At 47.3% G+C, this 17,562-nt stretch overlaps 1 protein-coding gene across 1 annotated transcript in view; it reads right to left on the bottom strand.

The window, feature by feature from the left end:
• Positions 1 to 13,713: 13,713 nt before the first annotated feature.
• The window catches only part of LOC106540135 (uncharacterized), an 86,135-nt gene continuing 82,286 nt past the window's right edge, over positions 13,714 to 17,562 (bottom strand). The window contains exon 36 of the mRNA XM_087729260.1: positions 13,714 to 15,684. Within this exon, the coding sequence (XP_087585386.1) occupies positions 15,602 to 15,684 (83 nt within the window). The 3' untranslated portion in view covers positions 13,714 to 15,601. The remainder of the gene's footprint in view (positions 15,685 to 17,562) is intronic.

The raw sequence follows: 17,562 nt of genomic DNA, 5'->3' as shown, positions 1-17,562 counted from the left end.
AGGGCGTGAGTGACTGTTTGCAGTGCCTCCCGGTCCAAATAGGGCCGCAACTGGTGCACCAGGAGAACCTGGGCAAAGCCCCCCCCCCCTGGTCACAGCCGGCAGATGATGTTCCAACGTCAGCTGCGGGTCCAGGAGGACCCCCAATTTGCGGACCCTCTCTGAGGGAAGCAACTTTTCTCCTCCCAGGCTTAGGGACGGACTAGCTGGGCTGTCCTTAGGAGGCAACATCCACAGCCACTCGGTCTTGTCAGGATTGAGTGCAAGCTTGTTCACTCCCATCCAGACCCTAACAGCTTCCAGGCACTGGCACATCACTTCTACCGCTACACTGAGTTGGCACGGGGCGGACAAATACAACTGTGTATCGTCCGCATATTGGTGGTATTTAAACCCATGCCGGTGAATGATCTCACCCAGTGGCTTCATGTAGATATTAAATAGGAGGGGGACAGGGCCGACCCCTGCAGCACCCCATAGTTAAGGGGCCTAGGAGTCGATCTCTGCCCTCCAACCAACACCGACTGCGACCTGTCAGAGAGGTAGGAGGAGAACCACCGTAAAACGGTGCCTCCCACTCCCTCCTCTTCCAGCCGTCGCAGAAGGATACCATGGTCGATGGTATCGAAGGCCGCTGAGAGGTCAAGTAGCACTAGGATAGAGGAGTGTCCTCTATCCCTGGCCCGCCAGAGATCATTGGTCAGTGCGACCAAAGCGGTTTCGGTGCTGTAACAGGCCTGAAACCAGACTGAAAAGGGTCTAGATAATCTGCTTCATCCAAAGTCCGTCGGAGTTGGAGGGCCACTACCTTCTCAACAACCTTCCCTAAAAAAGGGAGGTTGGAGACTGGACGATAGTTTTTAAGAATAGCTGGATCCAGAGAAGGCTTCTTGAGGAGGGGGTCTCACCACCGCCTCCTTCAGAGGTTGTGGAAAAGAACCCTCCCACAACGAAGAGTTGGTAATTCTCTGAAGTCAGCCTCGCATTACCTCTCTGCTGGTCGAAACCAGCCAGGAGGGACACGGATCCAGTAAACAGGTAAAGACACTCATCGCTCCCATGGCCTTGTCCACTTCATCAGGGGTGACAAGCTGGAACTCATTCCAGAAAATCTGAGCAAGACCCTCCCCCGGCATCTCCACTGGTTCTGTCCAAGTGGAGTCAAGGTCTGTCCGAATCTGAGCGATTTTGTCTGACAGAAACTGAGCAAACTCCTCAGCCCATCCCTGTAAGGCAGTGGTCCCCAACCTTTTTATCGCCGCAGACCAGTCAGCCTTTGATAATTTTACCGTGGCCCACTGAGCGCGCGCAGGGGGGGGCGTTGTTCGCGATGACACATTGATTGCGTACCTGCGTGGGGCTCTCTTCCCTGGAGCCTTTGCGCACGGCCCAGGAGCTTTTGCGCACGGCCCAGGAGCCTTTGCGCTGCAGCGATCATGTCCCCCGGCCGCTGCAGCGATCATGGCCCCCGGCCGCTGCGCGGCCCGGTGCCAGGTACTCCGCGGACCGGGGGTTGGGGACCACCGCTGTAAGGCATCCCCCGCTTCCCCCCCTTTCAGGAGGGAGCAGGTTATCCTAAACAGGGCAGCTCCTATCTCCTAGGGCAGGAATCCCCAACCTCTGGCCCACTGTCCATTAATGGGCTTTTAGGTATTCGTAACTGGCCCACCAAAATGGTGGGTGAGCACATGCACATCCCTTCTCCCCCCCACCCCTGGCTGGTCCACAAAGCCAAAAAGGTTGAGGAACTCTGTCCCAGGTTTACCAGGCATCTAAAGAAGCAAAGGAGGATGTGGATAGTTGGAAAGAAAGAAAAATGGAGGGAAAGGACACTCTAACTGTTGAACTTTCTTGGCAATAATGACAAAAAATATTTAATTATTTATTATATATGGTATAATATATGGCTTTTCCAGTATCTGAATTTGGTTTTTTTATCATAATATTTTTGCAACCAATCTTTGTTTTCAAGAACATACACTAGGGCAGTGATGGCTAACCCTGTTTAGGTGGGGGGGGAGCACAGGGGGGTCATGTGTGGGTGTGCCACACTCATAATGCTATGCACGTGAACCCAGTGCACAAATGCGCCCATCCCCCCGCTTTTGGCATGCTTTTTTTGCCCTTTCTAGGAGCCTGGGGAGGGCGAAAACAGCCTCCCCCTCTCCCCTGGAGGCCCTCCAAAGGCTTCAAAAACATCCCTTAAGGCTCATGAGGCCAAAAAACAAACTGGAAGTTGGTTTGCTCATAGGGCCGTTTTTTTTCTTCAGGGAAGCCTCCAGAGGACAAAAAAACCCCTACGAACAAACTGGAGGTCACTTCTGGTTTGTCTGTAGGGCTGTTTTCCATCCTCTGGAGCCTTCAGGGAAGCCTCCTGAAGGCCCCTGAAGGCTCCGGAGGGCTAAAACCAGCCCCACGAGCAAACCAGAAATACGTTCCCAAACTTGCCGGTTTGCAAGGAAGCCTCTGGAGAGTGAAAAATGGCCTCAAAAGAAGGCCAAAGTCAGCTGGCCAGCACGTGCATGCGGCTGGGCAGCTGACAGGGCAACGCCTCACGTGCCCTGACAAATGGCTCCGTGTGCCACCTGTGGCACATTTGCCATAGGTTCGTCATCACGGCTATATACTTTTTCTCGTTCTATTGCTTCTATGCTATTATTCTGGTAATGAAAATTATCTCCATATATTATTACTATTGCTATTACAATTACCTCTCTATGTTGTTATTAGTAGTTCTAACTTTTATATATCAATGCTTACTTCTTGCAGACCTTTTCTGTGGGATTCTTCTACATTCTTCTTCTCTAGTGTTACTTCTTAAAGGCCAGCATGTGGCGCTCTTGCCCCTTCCAAATTATGCTTTCCCTGCTGAGCCTCTATATCAGTGATGGCGAACCTTTTTTGCCTTGCGTGCCAAAAGCAGGGGGAGCGCAGGGGGGGGTCGTGGACGGGCATGCCACACCCGTAATGCTATGCACACAACCCCAGCGTGCATGCACAAACGACCAGCCCAGGATTACATAGGGTTTTTGGGCAGCTGCAGCACACTGCTGGCTGATATTTAAGTGACTGTCCATTTGGACTCCACGATCCCTCTTGCAGCTACTACCGTTTGGCCAGGTGCCACCTATTCTATACATGCATTTGGCTTTATTGTGTAAGTGTAAAACCTTGCTTTTCTCTACAATGAGTTTCATTTTGTTAGATAGGGCCCAGTGTTCAAGGCTATTGAGATCCATCTGGATCTTGAGCCTATCTTTTGGAGTTTTGGCTATTCCTGCCATGCTTTTAGAAAAGGAAAGTCAACAAAATGCTTGCTTTCTGGCTGGAGAAGATGGCAAGATGGTGACAGACAGCAGGGAGTGTTACATACTGACAGACAGTATGGTAGTTTCCACCAAGGTCCTCTGATTTGGCGGGAAAATACTCAAAGGTGATTGGTTAAGACGTCTGACAGCTCCCTAAAAAAGGGCTGCTGCCAGACAGAGTTTCTGCTGGATTAGTGGCAGAGAGTGGAGAAAACAGATGCCAACAACATGTTCCAGACAACCATCGGGCAAGCAAGCACCCCTGCGGAACAAAAAGCTGCAGATCTCCATCCTCTTTGAAGGATCTCCATGCAACATGGAGATTGATACTGGCTCATCACTGACCATCATATCCTGGGCCACTCTTAAAAAGGCCATTCCTAGCACCAGGAAGCACAAGCTGAGAGTTCCAAATCTGGGCCTCAGCAACTACCAGGGGAACCAAATCCTCATTTTGGGACAGGGCACCTTCCGGGTGCAATTTAAAGATTCTGATGGCTAGCTTCCCATAACAGTGGTTGGCAGAGCCTTGCAGAATCTCCTGGGCTTAGACTGGTTCGAATCCCTAGGCTTGGGGGTAACCGGCATCAACACGATTCGTGATGACAGTACCGAAGGACGACTGAGGGAGTTTAAGGATGTCTTCAGCACCAGTCTAGGCAAGTATGTGGGGATCCAAATCACCTTCAATTTGGACCTCAATATTGCCCCATTAGATTAAACCCCCTCCCTTTCGGTCCCTTTCTCCCTCCACCCAAAAATTGACTTTGAATTGGACAAGCTAATTGGCCAATGGATTCTGGAGCCAGTTGATCCCACATGCTGGGAGATCCCTATAGTGACCCTGGTCAAGTTTGATGGGTCTGTCCCATCTGCACAGACTACAAGTGCACCATCAATGAAGCCCTACAACAAAGCACTTATCCAGTCCCCATTGTCCAGCATTTACGTCATTCCCATGGCCCGGAAAAAGTATTTGCTAAATTAGAAATGGCGCAGGCATACCAGCAATTGCCTGTAGGTGGTGCCACACCAGAGGCCCAGACCATTGTGATGCAATGCAATTTGGAGTTACATACTGACAGACAGTATGGTAGTTTCCACCAAGGTCCTCTGATCCGGCGGGAAAATACTCAAAGGTGATTGGTTAAGACATCTGACAGCTCCCTATAAAAGGGCTGCTGCCAGACAGATTCTTTGCTAGATTGTACATAGTACAATTAATAAAGAGCTGTTGTTACTGCAAGCCCGAGTCTGCTTTTTCCATTTACCCGTTCTAACAGGGAGAATGTTGAACTGCCTATCTTGCAACTGTCCTTTCACAAAAGAAAAAAGTAGTCTGACTTCTCAGAAATCGCAGGAAAACAGAAGTACGCAGCAAAATAGGCAAATAATTGGTGAGAGAACACCCAGTTGCTCTGAATTCCAGTCCTCAGAGCAGATAGATTACATCCCAGGGTGTTAAAAGAGCTGATGGATGTCATCCCAGAGCCACTGACTAAAATCTCTCAGAAATCCTGAAGCACAGGAAAGTTCCACAAGACTGGGGGAATCCAGCATTGTTTCCAAATTCTAAAAAGGAAAAAAAAGTAGATCCAGGAAACTACAAACCAATTAACATCAATACCCAGGAAAAGCCTAGAAATGACAATCAAGGTTTAGGTTAGCAAGTACTTTTAATTAAACACAGTGATTACCAGAAAGCAGCATGGATTTGTTGAAAACAATTTGTGTAAGAAAACAAGAAATATTATTGCTTTTTTTTGATAACTAAATTAATGGGCCAAGGGAATGCTATGGTTGTAGTGTACTTAGATTTCAGTAAAGCATTTGAAAAGGTAGACCATACCCCCTTTTTGATAAACTAGAACAGAACAGGATGGATGCCCCCCCACCCACCAAGTGGATTCAAAGTTGGATGAATAGCTTGGTTGTTCTCCATGGTTCTCAGTGGATCTATGTCCACATGGATAGGGCTGTGCAGTGGAAACTTCTGGTTTTGTCTGAGCTCAATACTTTTCAAATCTTCAGAAATTGCCGAGAAAAGAAAGATGCCCATAAAATGTGCAAATTAAACAGTTTTGGGGAATAACTCACCTACAAGGAAACAGGGACAACATTCAAAAGGATCTCGATAGACTTGCTCTTCAGTCATTACTCTTTGAGACAATGTAGAAATTCCCTTGGCACTAATCTCATTTTCATAGGCTTTTTTCTGAATCGCCATTCCATTGGCTCTCTGAATTGACCCTCTATCATTTCTCTTGGGACAGCCTCATCAATACAAAGGCCATTTGATCAACCTAGAAGCTCTAACAAATCATTCCAGAAAATAGGAAAGTATAAACTTTAAATCCAGTCACCAATATAAAGCTTAATATAATATATATCTCACATACATATATATGCCTTTGCTGTGTAAGAAACTCGGCCCCAAATTCATTGGGCCTTTCCCCATCGTGTGGGTTGTTAACCCAGTCACAGTGCAGCTAAGACCCCCCCCCCCCTTACTGGGGAAAACACATCCAGTCTTCCACAGCAGCCTCTCTAAATGAATGATTTGGGAACCTAATCTAACAGCCAATAAAGGGAGATTAAGTGGTTTACTATGTCCACCATTTCAGAAAATATATCCTAATGTGCTTTCAATTACTTCTGGACTAAGTTATTCAAGTGAAACCCCATAAATGCACAGCTTCCAGATCAGTGGTGGGTTTCAAATTTTTTAGAACCTCTTCTGTAGATGCTTTGTGGGAGTGGCTTGCCAGCCATGTGACTGGTGGGAGTGGCTTCCCAGCCACGTGACCGGGTGGGAATGGCTTGCTGGCCATGTGACCAAATGGGAGTAGCTTGGCAGTCATGTGACTGGGTGGGCGTGGCCAACTTATAAAATGTGGTGGAACTCACTTAACAACGCTCTTGTTTAGCAACCAAAATGTTGGCTCAGAAACTCTGGCATTTGAAGCACACAAGTCTTAAAGATGTCAAGTTACAAGACCCTTGCACCCCTAACCATTTAGAAAAAAACCCCAGGAGTGTTCAAACTTGACAGCTTTAAGACTTGCAGACTTCAACTCCCAGAATTCCTCCTCTCGCTCTTCATCTTGATGATGTGTGGATGGGCGGAGGTTCTAAACGACACTGTAGATTTGTGGAACCTCTTCTATAGAAGAGGTTAGAACTAGCAGGAACCCACCCTTTCCAGGTGTATAACTAGCTAAAGCTATAACTAAAGCCATCTGATTGGCTGTTTTCTGTGAGAAAAGCTATTTCAGTGTATGGGGTTTGTGAGGAAAGCCCATTCCCACCTCCCCCCACTCCCAATCCATTTCATGTTAACCAAACTGCTTTTTCATGAGGATCAGATTTGGCATTGTGCACAATCAAATGTACAATCTTTTGGGATGCAGAGGGGAGTGTCTGAGCAGGCATTTGGACTTTGAGTGGCAGGCACATTAGGGACGCTACTTAAGATGCGTGGGCAGGGCCATAATAAAGCTAAATGACTTAAAATATAAGGTTAATGAAATGAAAATAATGTTAGGGTTCCAAATACCATCCAAAATTAAATCAGAGTCCAAGGCAAAGTGTTGCTCAAAGTTCCAATTTATTAAGAGGGCAATATTGGCACATCTGGAAAAACTTGAATCTGAAAGCTTCCTGGTTTTCCCCACCCAATTGAAAGTCCACAAACTTGCCCCATACCCATCAGCCCATCACATCTTACACTAGTCCAATCTTACACTGCCATGCTGGCAACTCCACCCATCCACTTCCGGTCAGGTGCAGAGGTGCAGAGAAAAAGGATGACCTTGGCTTTCTAGAAAGGAATTTTGTTTGGGCTACATAGCATCTAACTCCATACAATCCCCCTCCCATTTTCCCACAATGGAAAACGCATAGTAGAATAATAGAAAGTGTGGAAGGCCAAAGATCCAAATGAATATGGCTGCAGGTCTGACAGGCAGCCTCTCCTCAGAAGAAAAGTGTTTCCTGAAAAGAGAATAATGTATGGGTTAACATAAGCAGAACTAGCCACCTCTCCCCCCCCCCACCCCCCGGAGGACCCTTTGGCTTATCAGGAAACTTATCATGGAATTGTTTTACTAACTTATCAGCTTTTATATTCCAACTTTTCACCCAAATAGCTTCGGAAAAAAAGGGTATCCCTTTCAATGCACTAAATAGTGCAAACGATCCAGGGGTGGGTTTCTCCCTGTTCGCACTGATATGCCAGCACCGATTCATGAAATTTAGCGTACCTTTTGGAACCCGTTCATCCGGTGGGACAGTACTGGAATGTTTCCCGCCTGCCCCCCTCACCCGCTCCCCCCGCCCACTGCTCAATCTCTCTCTCCCTCCCCGCTTCACTATGCTTGCAAAGCGTGGCACAAAGGGCAGAAGCCCCCAAACCCAGTGGGGAGCCTAAACAAAGGAGGAGGCAGAGAGCTGGGCAGAGGAAGGGGGTAACCCTAGCGAAGGCTGCCTGCCACCAACGCCTCCACACAGAGCAGGCTGCAGAGGGTGCCATAAGGCAGGTTGATCAGGGTGGCATGCTGCTGCAAGAAGCCACATTGCTACTGCTGGAGCTGTGGTGCCCTGCTGGGGTCAGGGACTTTGCTTTGCAGCCGCCAAAGCCCTGCACGGATCTCTTTGGGGTGCTGGCCAACCTGGTTCTGGGAATCCTTCCAGCACGAGGGGCAAAAGTCATGAAACTAGGGCTTCCTCCTTCCTCCGCCCAGCTCTCCGCCTCTCCTTTGCTTAGGGGAATGGACTGTGCTGCTGAGGACAGGCATCGGATGGGATGCCGGCAGCGCTGGGAGCCGGGCTGCGTGTGGAGGAGCCGGCAGTCGGGGTGCCCTAAAGCAGTGCCAGCCAGCATGTTCTGCAAGAAGAGACACAAGGACAAGGGCAGCAGCGCTGCGTCCTCCTCATCCCTGCCCGCCACCCAATAACGCGCCACCACCAATGCTGCACACGGAGGAGCCAGCAGCCGTGGCGCCCTGAAGCAGTGCCAGCCAGCATGTCCCACAAGAAGAGCCCCAAGGGCAAGGGCAGCAGTGCTGCGCCTTCCTCCTGTTTGAACACGCCGTGTGGGGCATGCTGCCTTTTCTTTGAAAGCAACTTCATTTCCAGTTGGGGGGGGTAGAAATCCATGTTTTCCGTTCCTCTCCATGGATCCCCACCCCAATTGGGCGACTGTGAAAGACAAGGCAGTGCGGCCCGCGCGGCGTTTCAAACAGCAGAAGAAAAAGGCTCGCTATCTGCATGGACTCCCTCTGCATGGATCCCCACTCCATTTTAAACGAAGCGGCTGTCAAAAAGAAGGGAGCACAGCGCACACCACATGGGCTTGTCCAAGAGCTGAAGAAGAAGGAACAGGAGGCGAGGATTCGGTTCTTGGACAAGCCCATGTGGTGTGTGCTGTGCTCCCCTCTTTTTGACAGCCGCTTCATTTAAAATGGGCGGGGGAATCCATGCAGAGAGCAGCATGCGCCTGTGGGCTTGTGCAACAGCTGAATCCTTGTCTCCTGTTCCTTCTTCCAAAACCCCCAAAATCCCCCAAACCAGGAGCGACTTTACCCAAAAGAAAGAGCTGCTTCCCTTGACAAGCCAAACGCCAGAAAGGTTGCGCCACATTGGGAACACCTGAGCTGCGTTCACCCCCAACATGCTTTGCGGATTGATGATTTAGAGAGTATTTTCCAGGGTCTCCTAATTTGTCACTGGAAAGAGGTTGGTGGGTTCACATCCTCCCCAGCCTAAGCCTCTGAAAAAAAGAGTGGGGAGGGAGATGCAGAAGGAAGCCCAAAAGCAGAACCGGGGTTCTAAATTCACCAAACGGGCTCACCGCCTTTTCCCTTAAACCGGCGAAACATCTTGTGCCAACACAGCCTTTGCTTCGGGTTTCAGGGGGTGGGGGTGAAGGTTTTTGTTGGTCGTGAAGCATACAAAGAAGTCTCGGATGCATGTGTGTGTGCGCGCACATGCGTGCGTGTTTCCCTGCGCACACCTCTATCTTAAACAAGCCACTTGAAGGGTGTTGGTTGACTCTTGATTGTCACCAAGACCAGAACTCCAGAGAAGACGTGATTCCGGATGTTGGTTCTCTCCACTTTGGGAGGGAAAAAGTCAACAACTTCAGCTTTGACCAAAAAGGAAAAAGAAAAGAAGCCCAAATTCTTTCTCTCCTCCTTTCGCACCTTCTCCTGCTTTCTGGATCAAAAGGACCTTCATAGAGGGTCTTTTTACTATTCTGGGCAATCCACTTTGTGTTTCTCCCCCCCCCACTCCCCTCAGCAAAAGAGCAGAAAAGAGTGAGGTTTTGAAGGGGTCTCTCTAAAAACTCCCCTAAAACTTTGGTCATCTCCCCCCCCCCCTTTTCCAGCTTTGTTTTCTTTTTAAATGGCAAAGGGGAGAGTGGTTATGCTAACACACAAGCGCACATACCGCATGGCTGCTATCCCGACCAGCCACCCAGCCAGGCAGGGGCGAGCAGTAAATGAAGAGAGCACTGGCCAGCATCCCCGCCTGCTTCCTCTTGGAGTCCTGGCAGCAGAGAAACAGGTTTCTTTTTTACCAGCCTCCCAGCTGATCCAGTCCCACTTACACATGCTCCTTGCATTGCAGCAAGTGTGGTCTGTCTGTCTGTCTGTCTGTCTGTGTGTGAGAGAGAGAGATGTGCATGCCTTCCATCGTGTGCCCAACACCTTCGAACACCTACCAGATCACTCACTGAGCGGCAGAGAAATCGGGCTTCAGCAAAAGGAAAAAAAGCAGTTTGAAATTAGCTCTCTCTGCTGCTCTGCTAAAAAGGCAGGAACCAAGGCCAAGAGATAACAGGATGGCTAGCCATATTCGGTCAATCCCCAGAGTGGTAAGAGGCTGAATTGGGAGACCTGTGAATTGGCTTGTAGGACACAGAATGCCATGATCATAGGATTTATTGGGCACCAATTTTAATTCATAGAATATATCTACTACGAATATAATTGGAAGGGATATGTGTGTGTGAGAGAGAGGGGGAGGAAGGAAGAGAGAGGGAAGGAGGGAGGAAGTGGGAGAGATGCACACAAGAAAGGGAGGAAGGAAGGAAGGAAGGAATGGAGAGAGATTGAGAGAAAAAAGAGAGACAAAGATAGAAAGAGAAAGAGAAAGAAAAAAAGAAAGAAAAAGTGGGAGAAAGAGATGAAAGAAAGAAAGAAAGAAAGAAAGAAAGAAAGAAAGAAAGAAAGAAAGAAAGAAGAGAAGGGAGGGAGGGAGGGAGGGAGAGAAAAAAAGAAAGAAGAAAGAGAACTTATGACCACAGTTCAACCACAGTTGAATTTTGGTTGCTAAGCAAGAGCATTGTTAAGTGAGTTTCACCATTTTTCAAATTGGCCATCCCCACCTGGTCACACGGCCACCAAGCCACGCCCACCCAGTCACATAACCGCCTAGCCACTCCCACAAAATAGGCCACACCTACAGAATAGGTTCTAAAAAAATTTGAAACCCACCACTGAAACGAGCTCTATACAACCTAAGAGTCTAAAATTTTCTTCACTTTGTAGTGAGTTTCTCCTTCTATCACTACTGGAGGAGGGGGAGGTTGGGTCAACGGTCTTAGACCGTACCCAATCATTGGCTTCAGTAAGCTGCAATGAAAACCTGGGTGAAATTTCCCTAGAATTCTGGGCAGACTGAGCTGAACTGTAACTGAGGCAAGAGGTGTCCTTTGTTCTTTCGCAACAGCACTGCCGCTACAGCCACATAACTGGCATCTGTCTCGATTATGAATTGTTGTTTTGGGTCGGGGTGTTGCAGTATGGGCTCTTGGGCAAAGAGCCATTTTAATTTCTCAAATGCTTTTTGACAGTCCATTGTCCATCCAATGGGTTGGTTTGCCTTTGGTTTTGGCTTTGTCGGGGAAGGCCCGCTTTTTAACAGTTCAATCAATGGCAGGACAACTTCTGCAAAAGCCGGGATGAATTGCCTATAGAAGTTGGCAAATCCAAGAAAGCTCTGTAGTTGTTTGCAGGTACGTGGGGTTTGGCAGTCTAACAGTTGCCAGTTTCACTTTCCCTGAATCCATCTCTATCCCCTCGCTGGAAATGTGATAGCCAAGGTAATCTAGTCAGGCTTTGTGGAATTCACATTTTGATAATTTAGCGTATTGCTTGGTGGCTAGAAGTTTTTTCAGGACCTGTCGTACCAGCTTCACGTGCTCTTCTAGGGACTCAGAAAAGACGAGGATGTCATTAAGGTAAATGAGCATTAGCCCTTGATAAGCCGTTGATCCTGCGAAGGTCAATACATAGCCTAACCCACCCCCCACCCCCCGTCTGTATTCTTTTTGAAGAGAAGGGGGAAGTTACTTTAGACTTGTCTGGTTAGATAAAGCCCCACTCCAAATTGGCATCGTTGTATTTCCTTAATTCCGCCATTTCTTTAGGGATCATGGAGTACATCTTAGGCTTCGGTAATTTTGCCCTGAGCATGAACTCTATCACGCAGTTGGTAGGGCTGTTAATTTTGACTGGTTGGATAAAGCCCCGCTTCAAATTGATGTCAATGTACTTCCTTAATTCTACCATCTCTTTAGGAGTCATGGAGTACATTTTCGGCTTCGGTAGGGTGGCTCCAGGCACAAACTCTATTGCACAGTTAGTGGGCGGATGAGGGGGGAGATAGTTGAAATCTTCCTCACTGAAAACTTCTGCCAAGTCCCAGTACTCTTTTGGCACTTGCTGGATGCCTGGGAGTTTTGTGTCTGCTGTGGGGGCTGCAGGCTCTGGGTGGTCAGCTTTATTGGGTTTGATAGTCCCCGGGTGGCCCTCTGGCTTCACGGGGCGGGGGGGGCCAGCAGCCCAAAGCCTATGATCAATTTTCAAATGCCGTCTTCCAACTTTATGGTAGGTACCCACTTGTCCAACCAGGATAATTGATTCATGCATTTTTGGAGCTACGATAAATCTGAGAAATTCATAGTGGCACCCTATCTGCAATTTCACCAAGTTGGTAATTAGCTTGGCAGGGGCCCCTCCAATTAGTGTCCCATCCATTTGCTTAAACCGAATGGGGTTTGCAAGGGTTCTTGTGCTTATGCCTAGCTGCTCCACGATAGACATGCTGATTAAACATCGGGTATAGTCTGTATCCACAATTGCCTCAACTTCCCCTTCCATCCCCATCTCGGGCGCTATGAGTTTGGCTTTGATGGCAAAGGGGTGGATAGGTGCGCTTACCATTAGGTCGTTATCCCCCCCCCCTTGCTTTCTTCATCTGGGTTTGGCAAGAGCAGCTGGGACTCCACTGATTCTTGGAGAAAGGGTTTGCATCTCTGCAGCTTGTTTAGCAAATTTGCCAGCCTCTCTTCTCCCAGGCAGCTTTATTTGTCTCACTGCTGGCTGAGGTTTCTGGAGGAGCTGTCCCTTTGGCACTTTTCCCTGTCTTCCTATTGACTGGGAATCGTCTCTGGAAGGGGTAGCTCCCCCCGACAAGCTTTCCAAGCTTCCCCCTCCTCCACTCCTTTGTGAATGGGGGAAGAGCTGGCACCGCTGTGCCTGACCCTGGTCTCCCACCGGCATAGGCGGCATTGAGGAAGAGGGTGGCTCAGGTGCTGCTCCCAGGTCTTCTGGTTCTCCCTGTTGGGACATTGTGGCTGGGGCTGGAACCGGTTGGGGGTTCAGTCTCTGGGGTTGCTCCGGGCCAGTTATCTGAAATAGTTTAGGTTTAGGTTTATTCGATTTATATGCCGCCCTTCTCCCAAGGACTCAGGGCGGCGTACAACATTAAAAGAAACACATAATACAAAAGTTAAAAAGAAATTAAATAGGATATCCCAAACCCAATTAAAATTGACAATGACACATTTTTTTTAAAAAAGAATTAAAATTAAAATTAACAGTAATCAATAATTTGATTTGTTTTGTTCAGGCCAGGCTGGCTTGCTGGAAAAGCCAACTTTTAAGGCGCGTCGGAAGGACCGGAGGTCGGGGATTATACAAAGCTCCAGTGGCAGCTCATTCCAGAGGGAAGGCGCTCCCACAGAGAAGGCTCTCCCCCTGGGGGTCGCTAGCCGACACTGTCTGGCCGACGGCACCCTGAGGAGGCCAACTCTGTGGGATCACACTGGACGATGGGAGGCTACCGGTGGCAGTAGGTGGTCTCGCAGTTACCCTGGGCCTAAGCCACGGAGAACTTTAAAGGTCATAATTAGTACCTTGAATCGCACCCGGAAGACAACAGGCAACCAGTGCAGACCGCCTAAATGGGATGTAACATGGGAGTACCTGGGTACCCCCATGACAACCTGCGCAGCCGGTTGAATTTCAGGGTAGCTGTCTAAGTATTTTAAGAGAGATTTGGGTTAATGTCAAGGTTCCAAATAGCATCTAAAAGTAAATCAGAGTCCAAGGCAAAGTGTTGCTCAAAGTTCCAATTTATTAAGAGAGCCATGTTGGCGCATCTGGGAAAACCAAAATCTGAAAGCTTTCCGGTTTTCCCCACCCAAATGAAAGTTCACGAACTTGCCCCACATCACCAGCCCATCACATGGTCCAATCTTCCACTGCCATGCTGGCAATTCCACTCATCCAGTTCCAGTCAGGTGCAGAGGTGCAGAGATAAAGGATGACCTTGGCTTTCTAGAAAATGATTTTGTCTGGGCTACATAAAATTTAATTCGTTACAATCCCCCCTCCCATTTTCCCCACAATAGAAAAGGCATAGTAGAATAATAGAAAGTGTGGCAGGCCAAAGATCCAAAAGGAATATGGCTGCAGGCCTGACAAATAATTGAATCTATCTTATACAACTAGTCCCTCTATATTTAAGAATGTTTCTTTCCTCTTGCCAAAACATGCAATGTATCAAAATCTGGGTAGGACAGGTAGTTCTAGGGCTGTGCAATCTGCAGCTGTGATCTAACTAAAATCTTAATTACTTAATTGCAAGATGAAGACTTCTATTTAAATTCGTCTGTGATGATGCAAAATTCAAAGGATATGAATGATTGCTTCCAGATCAATTTGAGAAACATATGCCTTCCACTATAGGACTCTCATGCCCTAACATTCAAAATCTATTACTTTTGTCATTAGCCCTAGTGAACCACTCGTGCTTTAGAGCTTTCCATTAGCTCCATCTATTAAGCTGATTCAAAATTCGAAGCTAGTAAATGGTAAGGGACATCGAAGGAGATATCATTAGAGCACTAAAAGTCAGAGAATTGTGGTGATATGTCAAATAATCTGAGCCCTCAAATACTTGGGCAGTATTTTTTCCCACATATACCTTATGAAACAGCATTTTCTCCTCATGGACAAACAAGGGTGCATACAAGAGAGAAAGCAAACAACTTCAGATTCAAATACTGGATTAGATGCTCATAAGGGAATTGGAGAGATGTACATTTGCTTAGATCTTTGGAAGTACAAGTAGTCCTTGACTTGCAACAGTTCATTTAGTGACGGTTCAAAGTCACAACAAGCACTGAAAAAAGTAACATGACCATTTTTCACACTTATGATCTTTGTAGCAGCCCCATGAACATGTCATCAAAATTCATATGCTTGGCAACTGGTTCGTCTTTATGACCATTGCTGTGTCCAGAGGTCATGGGATCCCCTTTTGCAATCTTTTGACAAGCAAAGTCAATGGGGAAGCCAGATTCACTTAACAGCCATATTACTAACTTATCAACTGCAGTGATTCACTTAACATCTATGGCAACAAAGGTTGTAAAACGGGGCAAAACTCACTTAACCAATATCTTGCATAGCAAGAGACATTTTGGGCTCAACTGTGGCCGTAAGTCAGGGACCACCTGTAATTATTGAAGCCAGCCTCCAATGCAGGAGACAGTCAGTTGGGGCATCAAGAAAATCAGTCTGAATCAATGAAATACTTTTCTTCCTTTTTCTGGGAATCAAATGGTTTTGCTGCTACTGCTGTTTAACTCCAGGTGCCAAGACAGATGCTGAAAAAATACGTTTCAAGTTGCTTCCACTCAGAACTGAGAAACTCCAGTGGAAAGGTAGCATCTCCATGCACTGGAAATATGATCACGTTGTGTTAAATTAATATGACCAATTAGGGCACAGGAAAGGGACAATAAATGCAGTTTCATCTTCAAGCAACAAATGGTGCAATGATTTTCTACATACATTTTGACACCTGTCCACTTAGACAGAGTCTACTTAGCACTGATATCTTTCCAAGAGTCAGTATGGCTTTTGCAGTAGAATTTTGAAAGGATTACCGGTACCATCAACAATAATTATTAGGATGGGGAGGAGATAACCATATTTTTAGAGAAACTTCTGAATTGAGGTTCCAACGGTGAGAGACAATGCTAGAAGTGTCCAGCTGAGTGATGTGTTTAAAGCTGATGCTGCATGGAGAAAATAATAAGGAATCAAGATCTGCCCCTTGCATTTTAAGGAACTCTTTTAAGACTACTACTCAATACAAGCTCGGATTCAAAAACAATGGTTAGATCATGCTCACAGTACAAAGTCATTCCATCAAGTTTACTTGTCCATGAGTATATGGAATAATATAAAAAGTTACTATGGCTGCATTCATAGATCACATGGAGTCATTATGTGGTTTGCTTCTTTAGGGTTTAATGCAATACCCGAAAATACGACATGTCCTGAAACTAAGGCCATGCCACATATTTCAGATGGGCAAAAATATAACCCCTCCCCCTGAAAATAAGTCCCCTGTACACCCCCCCCTCAGGCCAGGCAGAGCGCCGCTCACCAACCTAGCGGTATCCCGAAGATGCCAAGCTGCGGGAACCGGGGGGCAAAGGTGCTCGTGTTGCTTGGCGCCTTCGTGATACCGCTAGGTTGATGAGCGCCATTGTGCCCAGCTAGAGAGGGGGTTTGCCAAGCAGCTGTTCTGCTCCCCGATCGCGCGTCTCCCAGCCTCACGATGCCCTGGCCGTTTCGTCCAGGGAAAGCCCTTGTAAAAAAAAAAACCTCGCAAGTTGAACTCATGAGGTTTTTTTTAACAAGGGGCTTCCCTGGACAAAACAGCAAGGAACGAGCGGAGCTGTCAGTCTCCAGTAGCGCTCGCTTCTCCACCCCAACCTGCCACCCCTCACTAAAGGGATGGTGGGGAAGGGAACCAGGCAGGCTGCCTTTACCATTGGGCAGAGTGGGAAGTGTTGGGCTGCGAGGTACGCCTCTTATCATTCCGGCTTCGTCACGTTCCTCGCTATTGTGTCCAGAAAAGCCCCTGGTTAAAAAAAAAAAAACCTTTCTCGTGAGTTCAAGAAGTTTAATTGAACTCATGAGAAGGGGATTTTTTTAGTAGCAGCTTCCCTGGACACAATGGCGAGGAACGGGCAGAGCTGGAAAGGTAAGAGGCGCCCCTCACTTTTCGCCTGCCCCAGAAAATACCCCCCCCAATAATAAGGCCAGGGCCATATTTCAAGGTCCAAAAGAAAATAAGACCCTGTCTTATTTTCAGGGAAACGCGGTAGATGAACTGATCCTTGAAGTTTTTGGCTCATTGTTTATGGATAAGCGTGATGTCTGAAGTCATCCAAACATAATTTATCAACAAATTATAATTAACATCTCTGGCTTAGTACAATGAACCAGGCAGTATTATGGCTAGGGTTTGCTAAATCCATGTCTGGCATCCTGGCTTTTAAAGCAATAGCAGGTCTTACCCCCTCTCAGTTTTAACCAAGATGAAGACCTTGTCCCCAAAAAGTGGGGGAGAACTAGACCTTTGATCCATAGTCATGCTCCTGTGCAGTGGTGGGTTTCTCAGTTTGGCCAGTTCGGCCAAACCAGTAGTAGCGGTGGCAGGAGGTTCCGTCCACCCGCTGGACACTTCTGTGCATACCCAGAAGGGCTGCACGCGAGCAGGAGCGAGCCCAAACCAGTAGTGAAAAAATTGGCAGCCCACCACTGCTCCTGTGAACGAACTCAGTTATTTCTTAATATCCCATTACAGCCTAAAAATAATATATATGTAAGCTCATATATCTGGAGGTTCTTCATATTACTCCTTATAGAAGGGTGAAATGAAATTATAGATAAAGATTTATATAACAGAAAGTATTGTTATATCTTAAAAGGTGTTATTTGCATTTCAGAACTCAAAGTTGTTCTTTAAGCATTCACCTGAGCACAGATGGGTTTGCAAATAAGTAGACAACATGGCTGTCTCTGAACTCTCCCCGTTGTGGGTGTTCAGATAAGAGAAATGACACTTGAATGGAAATGAACATGAGAGCTGGTGCTCACAC

This window comes from Thamnophis sirtalis, unplaced genomic scaffold, assembly GCF_051295495.1.
Source record: "Thamnophis sirtalis isolate CommonGarterSnake01/CBP01778 unplaced genomic scaffold, rThaSir2_p1.2 scaffold_14, whole genome shotgun sequence".
In the NCBI taxonomy this organism is placed as follows: Eukaryota; Metazoa; Chordata; class Lepidosauria; order Squamata; family Natricidae; genus Thamnophis; species Thamnophis sirtalis.
Note: the sequence above shows the minus strand (reverse complement) of the source record. Positions and strands in the feature narration are given on the sequence as shown.